Source organism: Python bivittatus, unplaced genomic scaffold (genome assembly GCF_059951505.1).
Source record: "Python bivittatus isolate LINGU-HERP-01145 unplaced genomic scaffold, Pbiv_v1 ctg000480_np1212, whole genome shotgun sequence".
NCBI lineage: Eukaryota > Metazoa > Chordata > Lepidosauria > Squamata > Pythonidae > Python > Python bivittatus.
Window position 1 is genome coordinate 10,506,118 of NW_028277075.1, and position 17,530 is coordinate 10,523,647.

At 39.6% G+C, this 17,530-nt stretch overlaps 1 protein-coding gene across 11 annotated transcripts in view; it reads right to left on the reverse strand.

Annotated features, from left to right (window-relative positions):
- TTLL5 (tubulin tyrosine ligase like 5) overlaps nucleotides 1-17,530 on the reverse strand; it is a 158,608-nt gene that overhangs the window by 19,521 nt on the left and 121,557 nt on the right. For 10 of the 11 annotated variants that reach the window (XR_015796951.1, XM_088145304.1, XM_088145302.1 and 7 more), the window contains one exon: nucleotides 7,857-8,077. Coding sequence is in view for 10 of the 11 variants with exons in the window: in XM_088145304.1 (XP_088001430.1) it covers nucleotides 7,857-8,077 (221 nt within the window). In the remaining variant the exon portion in view is untranslated. Of the gene's footprint in view, nucleotides 1-7,443; nucleotides 8,078-17,530 lie in introns of those variants that run through there. The other variant, XM_088145308.1, reaches the window with a different exon arrangement.

The window sequence follows — 17,530 nt, forward strand, 5'->3', positions numbered from 1 at the left end:
AATTTTAATGCTATTTTGTCTATTTTTTCTGAGCCATGTATCCTGTGTGATGCCTGACTCTTACTGTTGGTATCAGCTATAATTGTCCCATAGGGCTCCTCAAAGCAACATGTCTAGAATTGTCTTTATATTTTTGTCCAGCAGAGATCTTAGCTGTAGATGATGATGATACAACAGTCAAACAATAAAATCTGGTTTTCCAGAAATCCCAAAGGATATTCTGATTTGTTCCTTATTTATCAACTCTCATACAAGGTTAAAAGTCCTGTATATCCTTTCCAAGCTGAAGGAAGCACCTATTCCTAGACTGGTATTGAAAAAGCAGCAAATGTTTTATGTCAAAATTAGAAGGCAAAAAATAATAATGGTAACGGAAAAAAAGACAAATTATTCTTGGAAAAAACCTGGAAGAGCTAGTGAAAGAACTGTCTCCTTAGCTCTTATGTGACTAGCAAACAAAGGTATCTCAATAGAAGAGAATATCTGTAGCTCAGGGTTGAACTGTGGAGTCCTTGGTGCTCTCTGAGCTGGGTTGTTTGCTTACAGATGTTTCATTACCCAACTAGGTAACATCATCGTGCCTGTCAGCAAACAACCAAGCTCAGATAGCACCAAGAACTCCACAAAAGTATCTCTTTCCCTTTCCCTTCAGACCTGACGCACAAATGATGCCACTCTTCATCTCCCATTTGTAAATTATCTACATATGCTCCTGCATGATGATGCATCTGGCTCACAGAAGAAATTCAAGATGGGCCTAATCCCACTTAGGCCAGGAACAACAGGATGCCAGAAGTAGCAATTCAATACTGATTCATTCTTTCTTGCATTGCCAGTTCTTCTGAGGAACAACTTGCCACTTGCATAACAGAAAAGGAACATTGTCGGTACTATGCAATACCCTTACTTTAGCTTCCAGGAAAGCTAAGAACCACAGCAATGGCAGTGCACAGGTAACTTAAATTCTACATATTAAGCAATAAGGTAGGAAGGCTTGCAGGACCTTTTTGTGCTTTCCTTTTCTGTCCAGATAAGGCAGAGGAAGGTCAACCTGCAAAATACTATACTTAAGACGTCTGCTTTCACCTGGCTTCTGGCTCAAATGGATAAAACTGTATGTGTTTTTTTTTTTTTTTTTAAATCCAAGCTATTAGAAAGGAGTACCTTTCTCCAAGTCTGTCTCACCCATCACTGGAGCCCCAGCTCTGTTCCTATCCACAAGGTACCGGGTAGGGTCAAAATCAAAACAAACAATAAGAGCAGAAACATGTGGAACTCTTTCCCCTACATTTTTTAAACTAACCAAATTTAGTACCTGTAACTGAGCCTACCTGCAGGTGAGGTGGGAGGGGGCTAAACCAAAGGTTCTGGAATCTCTCTCTCTCCATCTCTCTCTCTGAAGATATATTGTAAATGTTACTATAACTTGAAATAAAATTCCAGCATCCCCCTGCCTTTTCATATTACAAATGTCAACTTCTCAAGAGAACAAAGAAACAATTATGAAGATAGAAAGCAAGTGTGAAGGTTAATCACCATCACTTAGCCCATAATCAGAACATAAATATGCATACTCATGAGTATGTATAATTGACAGGTTTGTGCATCTGATGTAGTGGACTCATAATAAAATATTTCAAGGTTCCAAATAATGTTATTTTTGTTTCAAAAAATTAAAATACTTATCCTCTCTACAGAGTTTGCGTAGAGCTCCCTATTTAAAAAAATATTTTATTTTCACTAGTTAAGAGGCAAAGCAAATTTTCTTAAGCTTCTACTCAAATTGCTGTTGCTTTAAAATAATAGATTTTATGAGTGGATTCCTTAAAACAGTGGCTTCAATTTTTCAAGTTTTTGCAGAAAAAAGTCAGGCAGCTTTAATGAATAGGAGAGAGATGCACAAGGCCCAAAGGACTTCTGAATAATCATCAAAGTGGGCACAGATTTAACACTGTATTTCCTATTTCTGCTAACCCTTTTTCCCCCTGAAACTCAAATGGGATCTAGCTGAGACTGAAATAGTGGCACTGTTCAAAGAAGTAATCTGATTCTAAATTCTTTCTTCCCATTGCTCCTGTTCAGAAATGTCTGTAGAACTCTGAAAATTGGTTCAACTATTGCAATGAGATAGATAAGTTAAGCTCTGACAAAATGACAAAAGGGAAGGAGCAAGGAAAGTAATTTTGGGAAAGAATTACACTCTTCTGAGTAAACCAAATTATTCAGAATGTAGAATTGTGGTGTAAGGGCAGACCAAAATTCACTAAATGATGTGCTACCAGAAATATACAACATAATTTGAATAAATCAAATGAACCATATAGGCCAATCTCTCTGGTCCAATCTTTTTTCAAGAACCTGCCAGGGTCAGAGATTCAACATCCTCCCCAGACAGTTCGTTCCAAACTACAGTTTCTTGTACATTGACATTCCTTACAAAAGAGCTTATAGCTTTGAGGGAAAAAAATGCTACTAAGATAGATATAAACCAGATCTGAATTTGAAAACAAAATATGACTTGGAGTGAGGCTGGATATGCAGCTAGTACTCCTGCATGTTCTGAATTGTTCTTCAAATCTGGAGTGCTACATAGCCTTACTCTGCAGGACCTAATCCCTTTCTGTTAAGGGGGTTTCATGTTTGCACCAACATATTTTTTCTCGGGGAAAGTAAAGAATTAATGAAAAATATAAGAAAATGTAGGAATGTTCCTATTTTAGGACACTAGCATAAAGAAATAAGAAACATCCAACATTTTATTACATAAGATGCAGCAGGAATCTTGTCGGTGGAGTTCAAAAACAAGCTGGAAACAGAAACAAAGAACAAATGATTTGTTCTAAATGGCTGAAGAATGGAAAATCATGGTCTCAAAGCATTTAGGAAATACTTTCTTCTGAAGTGTTTTGAGCCAGTGGAAATCTGTTCTGTATGTGGAAAACTTGATTTTTTTCCTCTTTTGAATCTGTTTATAGCTAGGACAGTATAGAAGGATACATGAATCGATGATCCAAATCCACGAAGAATTTTTATGTGATCAACCCTCAGTTTTGCGGGAATATATTAAGAGCCCCTATTTCTCTATAACTCACAGGGAAATCACTATATATTTCTATAAATGGCAAGGAGAGACTTGGAACCTATACTAGAACCTGAAGAACAGCTCAGAAAGTATTTCTGGAATGACTTCTGGTATCCTTAGATAATTAGACTATGTTCTGAAATTGTGAATAACTTTTTTAAAAAAGTATCTTCCCTCCTCCCTCTTTTGTGCATTTTTGATGCCGAGCTTTTTCCAGTTTTCCCACACTCTTGCATGTCACAGAAACCACAAGAACACAGTTAAGTCCAGGGAGCTGCAATCCCATCTCAAAAAGATAAACATACTCTTTGCCAATATGTGAGTACAGAACACCGGCATCTTCAAAAATACAACTTATTGCTTAGCAAGCACCAGAACTCACTGAAACAGCTTGTCACCTGAACTAACACATACACTCCTCTCCCAACAGAAAGAGAGAAAGAGAGAAAAAAACATCAGTACAGGGTCAATTTGATTGGAATGTCCATTTGCTAAATTACCAAGTATTTATCAAATTTGTCTGAAAGAAGACTCAAAATACATTGATTAGCAGCCTACCTTATCTCAAAGGATCATGATGGCTAAGAGAAAATTTTAACGTGGCTGACCGGAAAGAGCCCACTAACTTAAAACAAAGATTTACTGGTTGATAAGCTAGGCATAAATCCAGGACAGATGCCTCCCACTAAAAGTGTATATATAATGATGCCAAACATCTTCTGGCACTGGCTGGTGACCCAGTTCTTAACAGTGTGAATTAAGGAAAACAATATATTTAGGAAAGTGTTGAATGAGAGAGGTTGATTCCCCCCAGAAGGAGCAGATATAATCTAGACAAAACACTAGCAGATGGCATAACCATTATTCTACATCAGCTAAAATATAAGGCCATAAATCAAATAAATTAATTTTGAAAATAATGAAACATTTCAGTAAGGAAAGATACTTTTTTTAACCAAAGGTAGTAATTTGAAATCCTAAAAATGATACAGTAATCCAGTGGGCAAAAATGAAACTGGTGAGTGAAAGGCAGAAATGTTTGCAATGTTCACCCTAGCAAAAGAATCCAGAGTTTTAGAATACATTCTTTGTGTACTGTGAAATACATTGCATTATATAGCAAAGAACCAGTAGTTAAAATATACAACAGTTTGGTGATGCCTTCTGGCTGGGCTCACAGAATTTCTTTCTTAGGATTTTTTAATGTTCTAAACAGGTGTGATGAAGTAAGTGTGAGAGATCACAATGAAGAACATCTGTATTATCAACCCAATAGTAAACACGCTTGGATAAAACTAAGCTTGAAAGAATTGGTTGTGGGATCCAGGTTGCCTTTAGGGTATGCTGGAAAATAGGGACTGTGCATGTTTTGGCAACTCTGAACTAAATACATTTTTCTTATATAGAAAACAAAATGGACTTGCTTATTGGTGATTAGGAATTTTTACTCTCTCTTCCCACATCAACATCAGCTACTGCATTAAAAGCACTTGGTTGCAAGGCATGCTGTGAGGAACACACACACATACTGTATGTACGACTCCCATAAAGCTCATCCAGTATTCCGGGTTCCAAACTATATTCGGTATGATACCTGTCCATCAATCACGATGATCTCTTATATTTGTCAGAATGCCAAAGTGTCAAGGAACTCACCAAATATTGGACTTGATGCAGATGATTCCAGAGAACCCATCTGTGCAACATCCTTAATATATATAGCTACCTCAAAACTAGCCATAACATAGCAACCATTTTGTGGCTGGTACATATAATCCAGTGTGTGGGTTTTTTGGACTCTGATGCCACAAGAGGAATGGTAATGATACGATATCTCCTGAGAGGTTTGTCCAAACTGAGCCTTTTTTTAGTTTTTGTTGGGAGAGTTGGAAGTCTATACTGGAAACAGCTGCATTAAACGTTGGAAAGGCTTAATTGATCTCTTTTACCCTTGTTTCACAAACACAAGAGTGAAAAATTCTGCTTCCAAAAATAGATTACTTGCCATCAGCTTTTGATAGCAGGGTCTTGAGATACAGTATTCTGTGTAAGATCAGGACTGCATGAAGCCAGTGGGCCACTGGTACCCACCCAAGCTGTACTGTCAAAACATTTGGAGCTAATATTTAAATAGTGAACTATTAGCACAGAGATATTTTAGATAAGTATGTTTAGTATTTACTGCTTAATTGGATGGTGTGCATAAATGTCCCTTCCTCTAGGTATTACTGTAGGTACATATATTTCACCAGACCTACAAGGAAGCTAGTGTTAAAAACTGTAATAGTAGTAACATATCCTTTTAGTTCTTTCTTCTCCATTCAAAATCTAAGTGCACACAATAGTTTAATATACTCCCCCAATATAGCTGAGCCAAATCTTGTTCTCTCAAGCCTTCGGTCTCCTGACCTGACCTCTCCCTATTATGTACTTGTTCACTATTACTAAAAATTGCTTCAGAATTAATAATTCTGAACAAACTTAATTTTAAGTTTAAAGATGAAGATGTCCTCAAGTGAAGCTTGACTCTTAGTGACTACATAGATATAGTTTTCTTGGCAACTGCATGAAGTACTTTGCCACTGGTTTCTTCTTGGATGTTCTTTCAATTTCCCTGTCTATAATCATGGAATTCATTTGTGGTCTCCCATCAAAGGGTAAATCAGATCTGACCCTGCTTAGCTTCCAAGCCTCCAGAGAAGATTGGCCTAGAGCCATCACCTACAGGTAGTCCTTGACTTACGACCACAATTGGGACCAGAACCTACATTGCTAAGCAATGTGGTTGTAAGCCAAAACATCACATGACTGTACTGCTTAGTGACAGCAGTTCCAGTAGCCCCAGTTGTGGTCATTAGGTCAGGACGGCACCATTGTTAGGCGAGTACCTCACGCTTCTCCTGCCCTGCCGTGCTTGCCTATGCTTCAACTCCCCCCACCCGCCTATCTCCCCCCGTCTTTGCCCCTTTGGGTGCTCTGCACAGCAGCATTCCTCGGCGGCAGCAGCACTGAGGCAGTATTAGAGACCCGGGGCCTTCAGCTGTCTCAGCCAGCCATCACCGCCCCCAGGCCTCTACTCCAAGGCATTGCGTCTTCCAAGGCATCACGAGAATGGGGCATGCCTGTCGTTCTACAATAGTGCGACCTTAGACCTCAAAGTCTTTCCAAAGGTTTTCTGAGCAGCGTGGAAATGGGGTGAGCAGTCTGGAGAATGGTGTAAGTGGCCTCCGGAAGAAGGGCTGGTTGACCAGCAAGTGCCTCGCACAAGGCAGGCCAGGTGTGCCTCGTCAGCAGTGGGAGGAAAATGGTGAAGGTCACCTGGGCTTGGCATGGCCTGTGGAGTGCAGGGCAGCAGGGGCTTTGCGCTGGGGTGGCTGGCCTGTGGTGTGGGATTTGAGGTGGCACTCAGCAGCGATGCTGGCTGTGCTGGTATTGAAGTAGAGGCCTGGGGACAGTGGAGGCCAGCTGAGACTGCTGAAGGCCCTGGGCCTCTAATTCAGCCCCAGTGCTACCGCCACTGTGCATGACACCCAAAAGGGCAGAGATGGGGGGGAAGACAGGTAGGTGGGGGGAGTTGAAGCACCCCTGTGGTCATAAGTGCAGGCGGGCTGCCAAGCACCTGAATTTTGATCACATGACCACGGGGGCAAGGTAACGGCCATAACTTCAGATGCCAGTCGTAAGCCTCTTTGTTCAACGCCATCTAATCTCAAATGGTCACTGAACAAATGGTCATAAGTCGAGGACTACCTACACTGATATTGGGCAAGAACAAGTAGACAAAGATTTATAACAGAGCTTAACATCTCCAAAGATGGAGGCACAATTTACAGTAAACTTAGGAAGGCATCTGTATAATGAGAAATTTAAAAGACTGAGCCTATTCAGTCTAGGAAACAGACAAGAAGAACATTACAGGTAGTCCTCGCTTAATGACTGCCCTGTTTAGCAACCATCTGAAATTATGACAGCGCTGAAAAAGTAACTTTACAACCAATCCTCACACTTATGACCATTACAGTGTCCCCATGGTCACATGATTCAGATTTGGGTGCTTTGCAACTGTTGGATGTTTATGACCGTCACAGCATCATGTGGTCACATGATCGCTATTTGCCTGCTTCATAGCCGGCTTCCCACAATAGAAGATAGCAGTAGAATCGCAAGTCACGGTCACGTGATGTCTCGCTTAACAATCATGTTGCTTAGTGATGGAGTTGCTGGTCCCAATTGTGGTCATTAAGTGAGGACTACCTGTAATAAAGCCATAAAACTAAAGGTAAAAGAAAATAAGTCAGATTCCAGTTTAATGATTTTAAAAAAAAAGATAATTTTATAAACAGTAACTTAGAGTCATACAATCGAAGTACTTAAAAGCATTTGAATAAATAAATACAGATACATAATTAAATAAAACTATTTCAATACCTTTCAGAAAGCAATTATTACAATATGTTAAAACCAAAGCTTAGAAATGTGTAATGTACAAATTTACAATGTACAATGTACAAAAAATTCAAGCATTTAAAAATTCAGTTATGTCTTTGACTTATGACTTTTATGCAAAGGTCATAAAAATAGTCCACCATAGTCAGGAAATGAACCATATTATCTGTTGTTAAAATCCTGTAGGACAAATCCCATATCTAATTTGGCCCATTAGATCAGTGTAGAGACATCATTATGTCCACAAGAACAAGTCAGGAACACTAGCAAGCTAATTTTATTCATTTAAAATTTTAAGGCTACTTCTGATTAAGGAATATAAACTTACTTGGACATTCTTTGAGATGCTACTTTCCTGATAAATGTTTGTCTGTGGCTGGCTGGGGGCTTAGGGACCAAATGTGAAGATGCACTATGAGATGACACCACTTTGTGCAGGCTAGGTGCATTCTGGACTCTAGAAATGGAACTTGATGTTCTGTGACTACAAGAACCAGATGACAAGGTTGTAGAACTGATACTGGATGTTGGGAAGTTGGCAAACAAAGCCTAATAGAAAAGGAAAGAAAACATAAATGGAATTTAACTGTTATGACTAATAGAACTATTCATATGATTAGATTTCTAATAGGGTATTTCTGCTTCTGAAAATAAAATCATTGTTTTTATACAATACTAATTTCACAGTTCATCATGCAATGAAGAAATACGTGAATTTATAACCTTCCCATTGTACACATCTTGTTTAGCTTTGTGCGTGCGCCTTCCTTAACTGCATGCAGACAAGCAGCTCTATCACCCAGTGGGAAGAGTCAACAAAGCAACTTCGAACAGCATAATTGTCAGAGGCTAAGGCAGTATTGTCCAAACTTGGCCACTTTAAGATGAGTGGACTTCAACTCCCAGAATTCCCCAGCCAGCACGGCTGGCTGGGGAATTCTGGGAGTTGAAGTCCACTCATCTTAAAGTGGCCAAGTTTGGACAACACTGGGCTAAGGAAAGGTCAGTACTGTTTTTTTTAGGGAGAGCAGATATCCAAAAATCTTTGTTTCTCTGTTCTGCTTTATTTCTGGCTGCTGTATGCTCCAATCAGCATACAGAGGCAGGGATCTAACACTGACCCAGTCTTGGATTCACCTTCAAAGAAAACCACCCTGCTGTGGTCCCTCTTAGCACATGCTGAGGAGAAAGGAGAAGCTACTTTGCAAACAAGACAGCCACAAGTGTGATTAAAAGTTTTGATCCCAAAGAAGAGATTGACTTGGGTAAATATCTCAGCAAATACAAACTAAACTAAAGTAAAAACCTTAATCAGGCATGAATCAGCTGTAGTTAGAGATGGAACACAAAAGAAATTCAGGCAGATATCCCTCGCAATAGTTTAAAAGCCAAAAATCTGTACTGTTCTTCTAGACATTATTTTACAATATTAGAAAACCACAGAAATCAGAAACTTGCTTGATGGCTGAAATAATGCATTTCCTCACAGACAATCCTGGATGACCAAAAAGGCATCTCAAGGTTAGCAAATATAAACCTAATTCGGCATAGAAAAGTGCCTCTTTTTAATGCATCTGAAGGAATCAGTGAGAGCTGTTGAATGTAGAGTAAGCCAAATAACATGTACACAGCAGCATCAATTGTGTCATACTCAATATAACCTTTTCCAACAAGCACTAGTGCTTCTATAGGGCTACTTGTACGGTTTTAAATTCCATTATTTCCCATGTGAAATATCTTGAGAAGTATTCTAGGCCTAATTATTCAGATGTACACATTAGATACAGACTTAGTAATGGAACAGGATCTCAAGTGAACATATGATCCTACTAGCCAGAAGGGATCTTCCCAACAATCAGTAAACGCTACTTGTGAAGTATTAGAAGCTCAATACAATTTCAGTGTAAGTCAAACCACAGAGAATACAGCCATTAATTTTATTTCAGATATTCAAATAATGTACTGGGGCTTATAATAATATATATTCTTTTTAAAATATTGTTAGTCTTCCATTGTGCCAACATTTCTGATTTGAAAGCAGCCAACCTTTTCTCATTACATCAGTCAAGATAACCACAAACAAAGCTTAAGTGTACTTAAAGAGCAACAATATTTCTACCTTCTTGACAAAATCAAAAGGGGATGAACTATGTACATTGTCATATATGAACAACTGGGAAGTGGTGCGGGAAGGATAGAATAAAACCTAATTAACAGAAATATACGTTTAGTATTGGATTGTGAGCCCTGTGTGTAAAACATTAAGTAATTCAAGAACTTGGCAAGCAGATAACATGTATGGAGCACCATCATATTTCTTTTATCATAATTAAGCATTTATCATTTATTATTAAGCATTTATCTTTTGAATGGTTCTTGGCTGTCCAGACCCTAGTTTTGAGACAGGAAGTCACATAGGCCTTAGGCCAAATCAGACAATTCATTTCTCTGCTGGTTTCTAACAAATCATCTTAGATCAATGAATTCAGGCCAACACATCTGAGTGAACTCTGGCCCCATCTTTCTACCCTTTCAACCAGACAAAGACTGTTTAAGGGAGGGAAGAAAGGCCTGTCAATTTGTTGTCAGGCAGATCAAATCAACATCTTAAACCAAGCAAGAGGATCTGTAAATAAATAGATAAACAAACAAACAAACAATTTTTCTTTATTCAAGCCGAAGAAATGGTTTTCTTGAAGAGGGGCTGCTACTGTAAGCCACTCGGAGTCACTGTGAGTGAGTTGGGCAGCCATATAAATTGCTTTAATAAATAAAAATAAATACTAGGATGTAAATAGTGCTATGGAATTGTTTTTAGCAGTAGATATGTGAGTTAAAAATTACCACACATACATATGTCTATTTCAAAGACAGAACAAACCCTGCTTATGTTCAGAAACATTCACAAAGTTGCATGTGCATTAATCATTTGGCCATATTTTCTGAAATATGACCAAATGATTAATCTAAATTAGTAGTTTGGCCACAAGCCAATAAGGGCACCTTCTCCCACACCCTCCTGAGCAAGAAATCTTTAAAATGTCTGTATGACTTAAAACGCAAAGTATTAGAATACATAAATATAGGGAATCATTGCTTTTTGCACAATGCTGGTGCTGTGACTTGTTCAAGAAATGCTCATGAACAAATAACTCCACACCACAATTTACATGAAATGGGGGAAAGGACAGTTCGTAATATGCTGCTCAAGGCATTGTTCAACATAATGAAATACCAAAAAAACAAAACAAAACAAAAAAAACTAGCATTCATTCAAGCAGCAGGAAAAGAACTGAAAACCTCACCACGACATTTCCCACTCATCATGTGAACAGAAATATAATTGTCTGTGTATTTCAAAGCCAAAACCATGTACAGGATTTTGATTCTCCTGCTAAAGAAAAGTCTCTGGTCTTTGTCATCTCATCTCAACTTACTTCGCAAAGATGACTCAATGTTGCTTTGGAAGTAGAAAGAACAGGTTACAAATTGTCTGAACTTCCCAGTGACTCTGTGGAAATAACTAGAATTGCATCTGGCATCTGGGAAAAAGGCTTAACCTCTTATCCTAGGAGATCTAAACCGAATCACATTCCATATCTTTGACCTCCACCTGAGAGAACTCCCCTTTTGTGTTGTAAATGTTTGATTGAGAGTGTTCTCCTTTGAGAGTTCCTGCTCAGCAATAAAAGCTACAAAACTATTCTGATGCTTCAAGATTTTGGTGGCCCTTTTGAAGCAGGGCTAAGGAATCTGGGGGCCATTCAGTTAAGGGTTTTCTCAGTTAAGGTTTTCACTGTCCTAGCCAACATGATTAACGGTTGGAGATACTAGAGTCTGTAGTTCAGCAACTTCAGGTGGAACACAACATAATGTGTGTTTTAAAGGAAGTGACAGAGATCAAATGCTGAGGACCTGGAAGTGGATGGGACAGAATCTGGCTCAGTGCTGATAGTTACTTGTGCTATTGTAGCTTCCTCTGTATCTGCAGTTTTCCTTTCTTTTCTTTTGTTGTTGTCAAGGGAGATCCTTAGATATCTGTCAAAATTTGTTCTTCATCTCTTCCACTTCCCCATAAAGACAGTAATCACTGGGCCACTGCCCTAAATGAATCAGTGTGGAATTAGGTTGTTAACAGCAGAACAAGCTGCTATTTTCTAAAGATAGAGCCAAATTCTTCTTCCTAAAGGTTAGACCCTTCTCCCTATGACTGAATCTTTTCTGAGGCTTCAAAGTAGTCACAGGCATCTACAAAGGTCTCCTCCATATTGGATCATGCTTGCAGTTATATTTTATTTAACTCTTTTCCCTCCTTCTCTCCATCCTGAGGGACAATTGATAAATGCAGCATCTAACTCAGGGTTTCTCAATCTTAGCAAATTTAAGACGTGTGGACTTCAACTCCCAGAATTCCCCAGTCAGCACTGGCTGGGAAATCCTGGGAGTTGAAGTCCACATGCCTTAATCTAAGGCTTTCTTCTGTACCTAATGCTCACAATTTGAATGAAAAGAGAATCAGGGTGATAAAATAAAGTATTTCTTTATACATTACTTAGTTTAACTTCAGTGGATGTAATGACCACCTCCAATTCAAATTATTTGGAAGTAAATTGGAGAAAAGATTAATAGCTATTGGACAGTAATTGGAGGGTATTAGAAGGTAGGTTTCTTCAGATACCTTCCTGACCAATGTGAAGAAAAGGGTGCTGCACCAGATACATCTTTTTTGTCTAATCCAAGGGATTCTTCTAACACTGTCATGTTGTTTGAGTAATAACATGGACTATATATGCCTTGACAACTTTTACTCTAATTCAATTTATTTTTAGACTGCTCTGTATCATACCTTTAATTCCTCCAATTTGGTTTGTATCCACTCCCTCAAGCTTGGACCTCTCAAATTGCTTGGAATATAATCATACAATTTATGTGGCTCCTCACTTGGACCTTATTAGAGGTATCTTTAGGGTTTAACAGCTATTAACAACAAAGAACATATAATAAGCTCCTGTACCCTGTATTCAAAGGCAAGGATCACCATCCAGTGTTCCAAAGATTCAAATCACTTTTGAATCAGAGTCACTTTTATGTGAGACGGGCAACTATATAAATTAGATAGATAGATAGATAGATAGATAGATAGATAGATAGATAGATAGATAGATAGATAGAATTTATATATGTATGCAATTGTCTGTGCATGTGTTTATTTCTTTGCACTAATACAATCCTGAGAGGATAGATATGAAAGAGACAGGAAGCCCACAAAGACCAGAGGAGTATCTAAAAAACAGACAGAAGCAAAAACAAAATGCAGATAAACTTAGGGACATATGCCTTACAATTTGTCAGATTTTTAGTCCACGTATTCTGTTTTGTGTATCTCAACTTTCCCTCTTGTAGGTGTGCATGGACTATCACTTCCAGAATTTCCAACCAGCAAGGCCAATACATTTTCAAAGGCAGCAGGCTATGTGAGGCCAATCTGTAATGCGGTCAGTAAAGAAGTACAACCCTAAAGATTTCACACAGAAATCTTTCCCAGCTCTACCTGGAAATGCCAAGCATTGAACCAATTATCATTTGCATACAAGACATGTGCTCTACAATTGAGTTAATCCTCTTTCTGTATAGCAAGCAATATCTTAAATGCTCTAAAAACCAGAAACGATTCTGGAACAGACATAGTACATAGCGTCTTTTCTTGGCAAAAGGCCTGTTGAAAGAAACTCAGCAGGAAAAATAATAATTTTAAAGGCTTATTAACAAAGCAGTCCAGATTCCCCTTTGCCCAGATAATCTGGTAGAGAGAGCAAGTTCTTCCTGCTTCAAGAATGTAAATCAACAATTCTTATGGACACTGTCCATCTCAGATTACATACAAGAATTATTAAGATATATGCCATATAGACTATACAGACACACTCTTTGAAGATCACTGATTCATGAAGAAAAAAGAAGCAAGGAAATAAGCAGAAAGAAGAATCAGACTGAAGAATAGCGGGAACCAAAAGTTCCTAAACTATGAACCACAGAAGCCAGATCCAATTCCTTCTTCTCAGCTGTTACACTAAAAATACATTTAATACATTCCTGGCATGACTTTTGTATGTGGCCTACTAAAGTAATCTCCAAAGTAAGTTATGGTAGTGTGAGCTAAAGACAAAAGAACCTGAAAATAATGTAAAGCATCCCAAAGGCAGTGAAAAAAGGGGGATAGGTAAAAAACAGGGACAGTACAGTACATAAAAAGCTTGCTGTATACAGAACCAGAATAATAAAGAATATTAGGTATTTTAAAAACAGTTGTTATTAACAATTAAGTCATGACAGCATTCTTTCATTCTGATAGTTCAGAACCATCCCTTTTACATCTAAATAGGCAATAATGAGAAACGGGGAGAAATGTACTTTCCAACTTGCAAGATTCTGTCAATGTAGCTTTACAATAAAATAAAATTAGCTCATCTCATTGTGTTTTCTATCTGGTCTGCCCCGCAAGGCTGACATCAACCTTGCATGTTGGAAAGTACATTTCTCCCCCCATCTCCTTTACAGCCCAAGAAACTAGGGAGGGTCTCTCCTGAGCCTCTTGCCCCACCCACTATCCAGCTGCGGGCTATGATGTCTCTTATCTGATCTTTGGCAGCGTCTCTTTGCCCCCTCTCCCAAGAACATTCCCACATACCATTACAGGAAGTTAGGCAAGCTCTGCTGTTGATGTGGTTTTATGATTGGGATATATTGTTTACCCTAAGCTTCATGGGTCATTGTTTGTAACTGTTCGTTTTAATTCTTAAAGCTGCCCAGAGTCACAGTTATGAGATGGGCAGCCATACACATTATTTAAATTTTAAAAAATAATAAATAATGGAATGTTTTACTGGACTTTTTTTTACAGAGCACGGCAACAATTCTACAATGAAACAGTTTGTTTTATATTTAATATTTAAGTGTATTTCAGGAAGAAACTGTATGTTTAAAATGAGGAAGATCTGTAAGCATAACTGAGTTATTTAGGTAAGCATCATGCTTAATTTCCTATGAAGCCTTGTCATAGAATATTTTTTCTAATAGGGAGCAAGAGCACCCTAGTATTCAAATGAGCAATTAATTCACTGTAAAATAATACTTCATTTTAGCATGTGTGTGTTATTTATTTATCAAACTTATCCCCACCCATCTCCCTCCAGTGGGGGACTCTGGGCGGCTTACAACAGATTAAAACAATAAATAAATATATAGTTAAAATTTATTTAAAAAAACACATTTACACAAAATAAAAGGAAGAGGAAAACTCCAGGAGGCCGATGGAAGCAACACCAGACCTCTAGGGGGCTAGCCAACCCCATACCTGATGACCTCCCTCCCTACCCCAGGCCAGATGGCAGAGCCAGGTCTTCAAGTCCCTCCGAAAGGCCAGGAGTGAGGGGGCCTGTCTCACCTCCAGGGACAGGATGTTCCAAAGGGCGGGAGCCACAGCAGAGAAGGCCCGCCTTCTGGACCCCGCTAGTCGGAGTTCTTTTGTTGAGGGGGTCCGGAGCATGCCCTCTCTGTGTGATCGGGTGGGATGGGTTGAAATCGTGGGGGAGAGGCGGTCCCTCATGTAGCCTGGCCCCATGCCATGTAGGGCTTTAAAGGTGATAACCAACACCTTGAATTGGACCCGGAAGCAAACCGGTAAACCAATGCAGCTCACGGAGCAATGGTGTTATATGGGTCCTTCTTCGGACCCCAAAAATAGCTCACACAGCTGCATTCTGGACCAGTTGAAGCTCCCGGATATTCTTCAAGGGTACCCCCATGTAGAGCACGTTACAGTAGTCTATCTGGGAGATAACAGGGGTATGAGTGACTATTCAAAGGGCATCCCGATCCAGGAAAGGGCGTAACTGGCGCACAACCTGGAGCTGTGCAAAAGCCCTCCTGGCCACGGCTGCCACCTGCTCTTCGAGCAGGAGCTGTGAGTCTAGGAGGACCCCCAAATTACGCACTGGGTCTGTCTGGGGCAGTACTACCCTATCCAGCACCAACGATGACAATGTCCCGGATACAGAGGAGCCATTAACCCACAGCCACTCTGTCTTGCCAGGGTTCAGCTGGAGCCTGTTGTTCCCCATCCAGACCCTCGCAGCCTCCAGGCACCACAAGAGGGCAGTCACGGCATCACTTACCTCACCAGGGATGGAGATATATAATTGAGTATCATCAGCATACTGATGATACCTCATCCCATGATGACAGATGATCTCACCCAGCAGTTTCATGTAGATGTTGAAAAGGAGTGGTGAGAGAACCGAACCCTGTGGCACCCCACAGAGGAGGGGCCGAGGATGGGACCTCTCGCTCCCTATCACCACCAACTGGCCCCGAAGACAGGAGGTGAACCAGCACTAAACTGCCGCCCACCCCCAAATCCCTGAGCCGTCCCAATAGGATACCGTGGCCGATGGTATCGAAAGCCGGTGAGAGATGAAGGAGAGCAAGGATGGTTGCACTTCCACCATCCTGCTCCCGCCAGAGATCATCCATAAGTGTGACCAATGCCGTTTCCGTTCCATAACCGGGCCTGAAACCTGACTGATAAAGGTCCAGATATTCCGTTTCCTCCAGAACCCTTTGGAGCTGTGATGCCACCACTTTCTCAACCACCTTCCCCAAAAAGGGGAGATGGGAGACTGGACGGAAATTGTCCAGTATGGTAGGATCCAAATTAGCATCTAATATTTCCAAACACATAATTGTTCCTGAAGTGAACTTATGGTGCATAGCCTGGACAATTACTGGATTAATTCTGTGTCTTTATACTGTAACATGTACCAAAAAGAAGCAAAGTTTCTACAAACTCAAAAGACTGCTGTCTATATTTAATTCAGTTAAAATCCATGCTAATTAATATCATGCAGGAAGAAAATAATAGTGTGAAAGTTTAGATAGGAGTTGCTTGCAAACTGTTTTAAAAATATTGCACTCACTCTCACAGGAATTGCCATTATTATGGCAAAAGGGAAGCAGGGAAAGACCCAAATTCTGTCCTTATTCAAACACATTACGGATAAGGGTATTCTGGTCTATTTAAAGTGCAGAGACATCACACTGACAGCAAAGTACGCATTGTCAGGACTATGGTTTTTCTAGTTTCAACATTTGGCTGTGAAAACGGGACCATCAGAAAGAATGAACAAAGAAAAATTGATGCCTTTGAATTGAGGTGCTGACAAAACCTGTTGAGAGAACCTTGGACTGCAAAAAGAACAAATCCCTCAATGCTAGAGGAAGTAAAACCAGGCAGCTCACTGGAAGTGCTGATGATGAAGTTACAGCTGAAATATTTTGCCCAAGCTATGTTCCACAATACTGAGAAGGCAAGAGTCACTGGAGAAGACCCTGATCTTGAAAAAATTGAAGGCAATTGAAAAAGAGGCTGATAGAAGACAAGATGGCTAGAGATTATCACTCATGATACAAGCATGAATTTTCAAGAACTCAGAGAAGCAGCTGTTGACCAACAATCCTGGCAAAATTATGTACAACAGGTCAGGAGGACTTGGAATTGACTGAATGGCTGGTAAAACTTACATAAATTAGTCAGGTAGACAATTATTTCTTATTCCCTAAGGTTAGTAGGAAACATAACAGTAAACCTGCTGATTATTGAGGGCAAGAACATCTAGTTACACTCCTCTATTTTTTTACATTTAAATCATTCCAATCTTTTATTTAATTTTATTACTCCAGGCAGAGCAAGAGCTTCTGCATTAAAGCCCTTTTCTTTAATAATGGAAACGTCAGTATTTTCTGAGCCTGAGATGTGGCAATGATCTCTATAACTATACTACTGAATGTCTGTGCTCAGAGGGACTAGGAGAGGGAGTGCAGGAGATGCAAACATAAGCTTAACAAAGAATCACTTGAAGAGAAACTCCTGAGTAATGGCTTTGCCCCAAGCCAAGAACAACACCATCTCCATGTCAGCAATTAGAAGAGCCAGGCATCACAGCC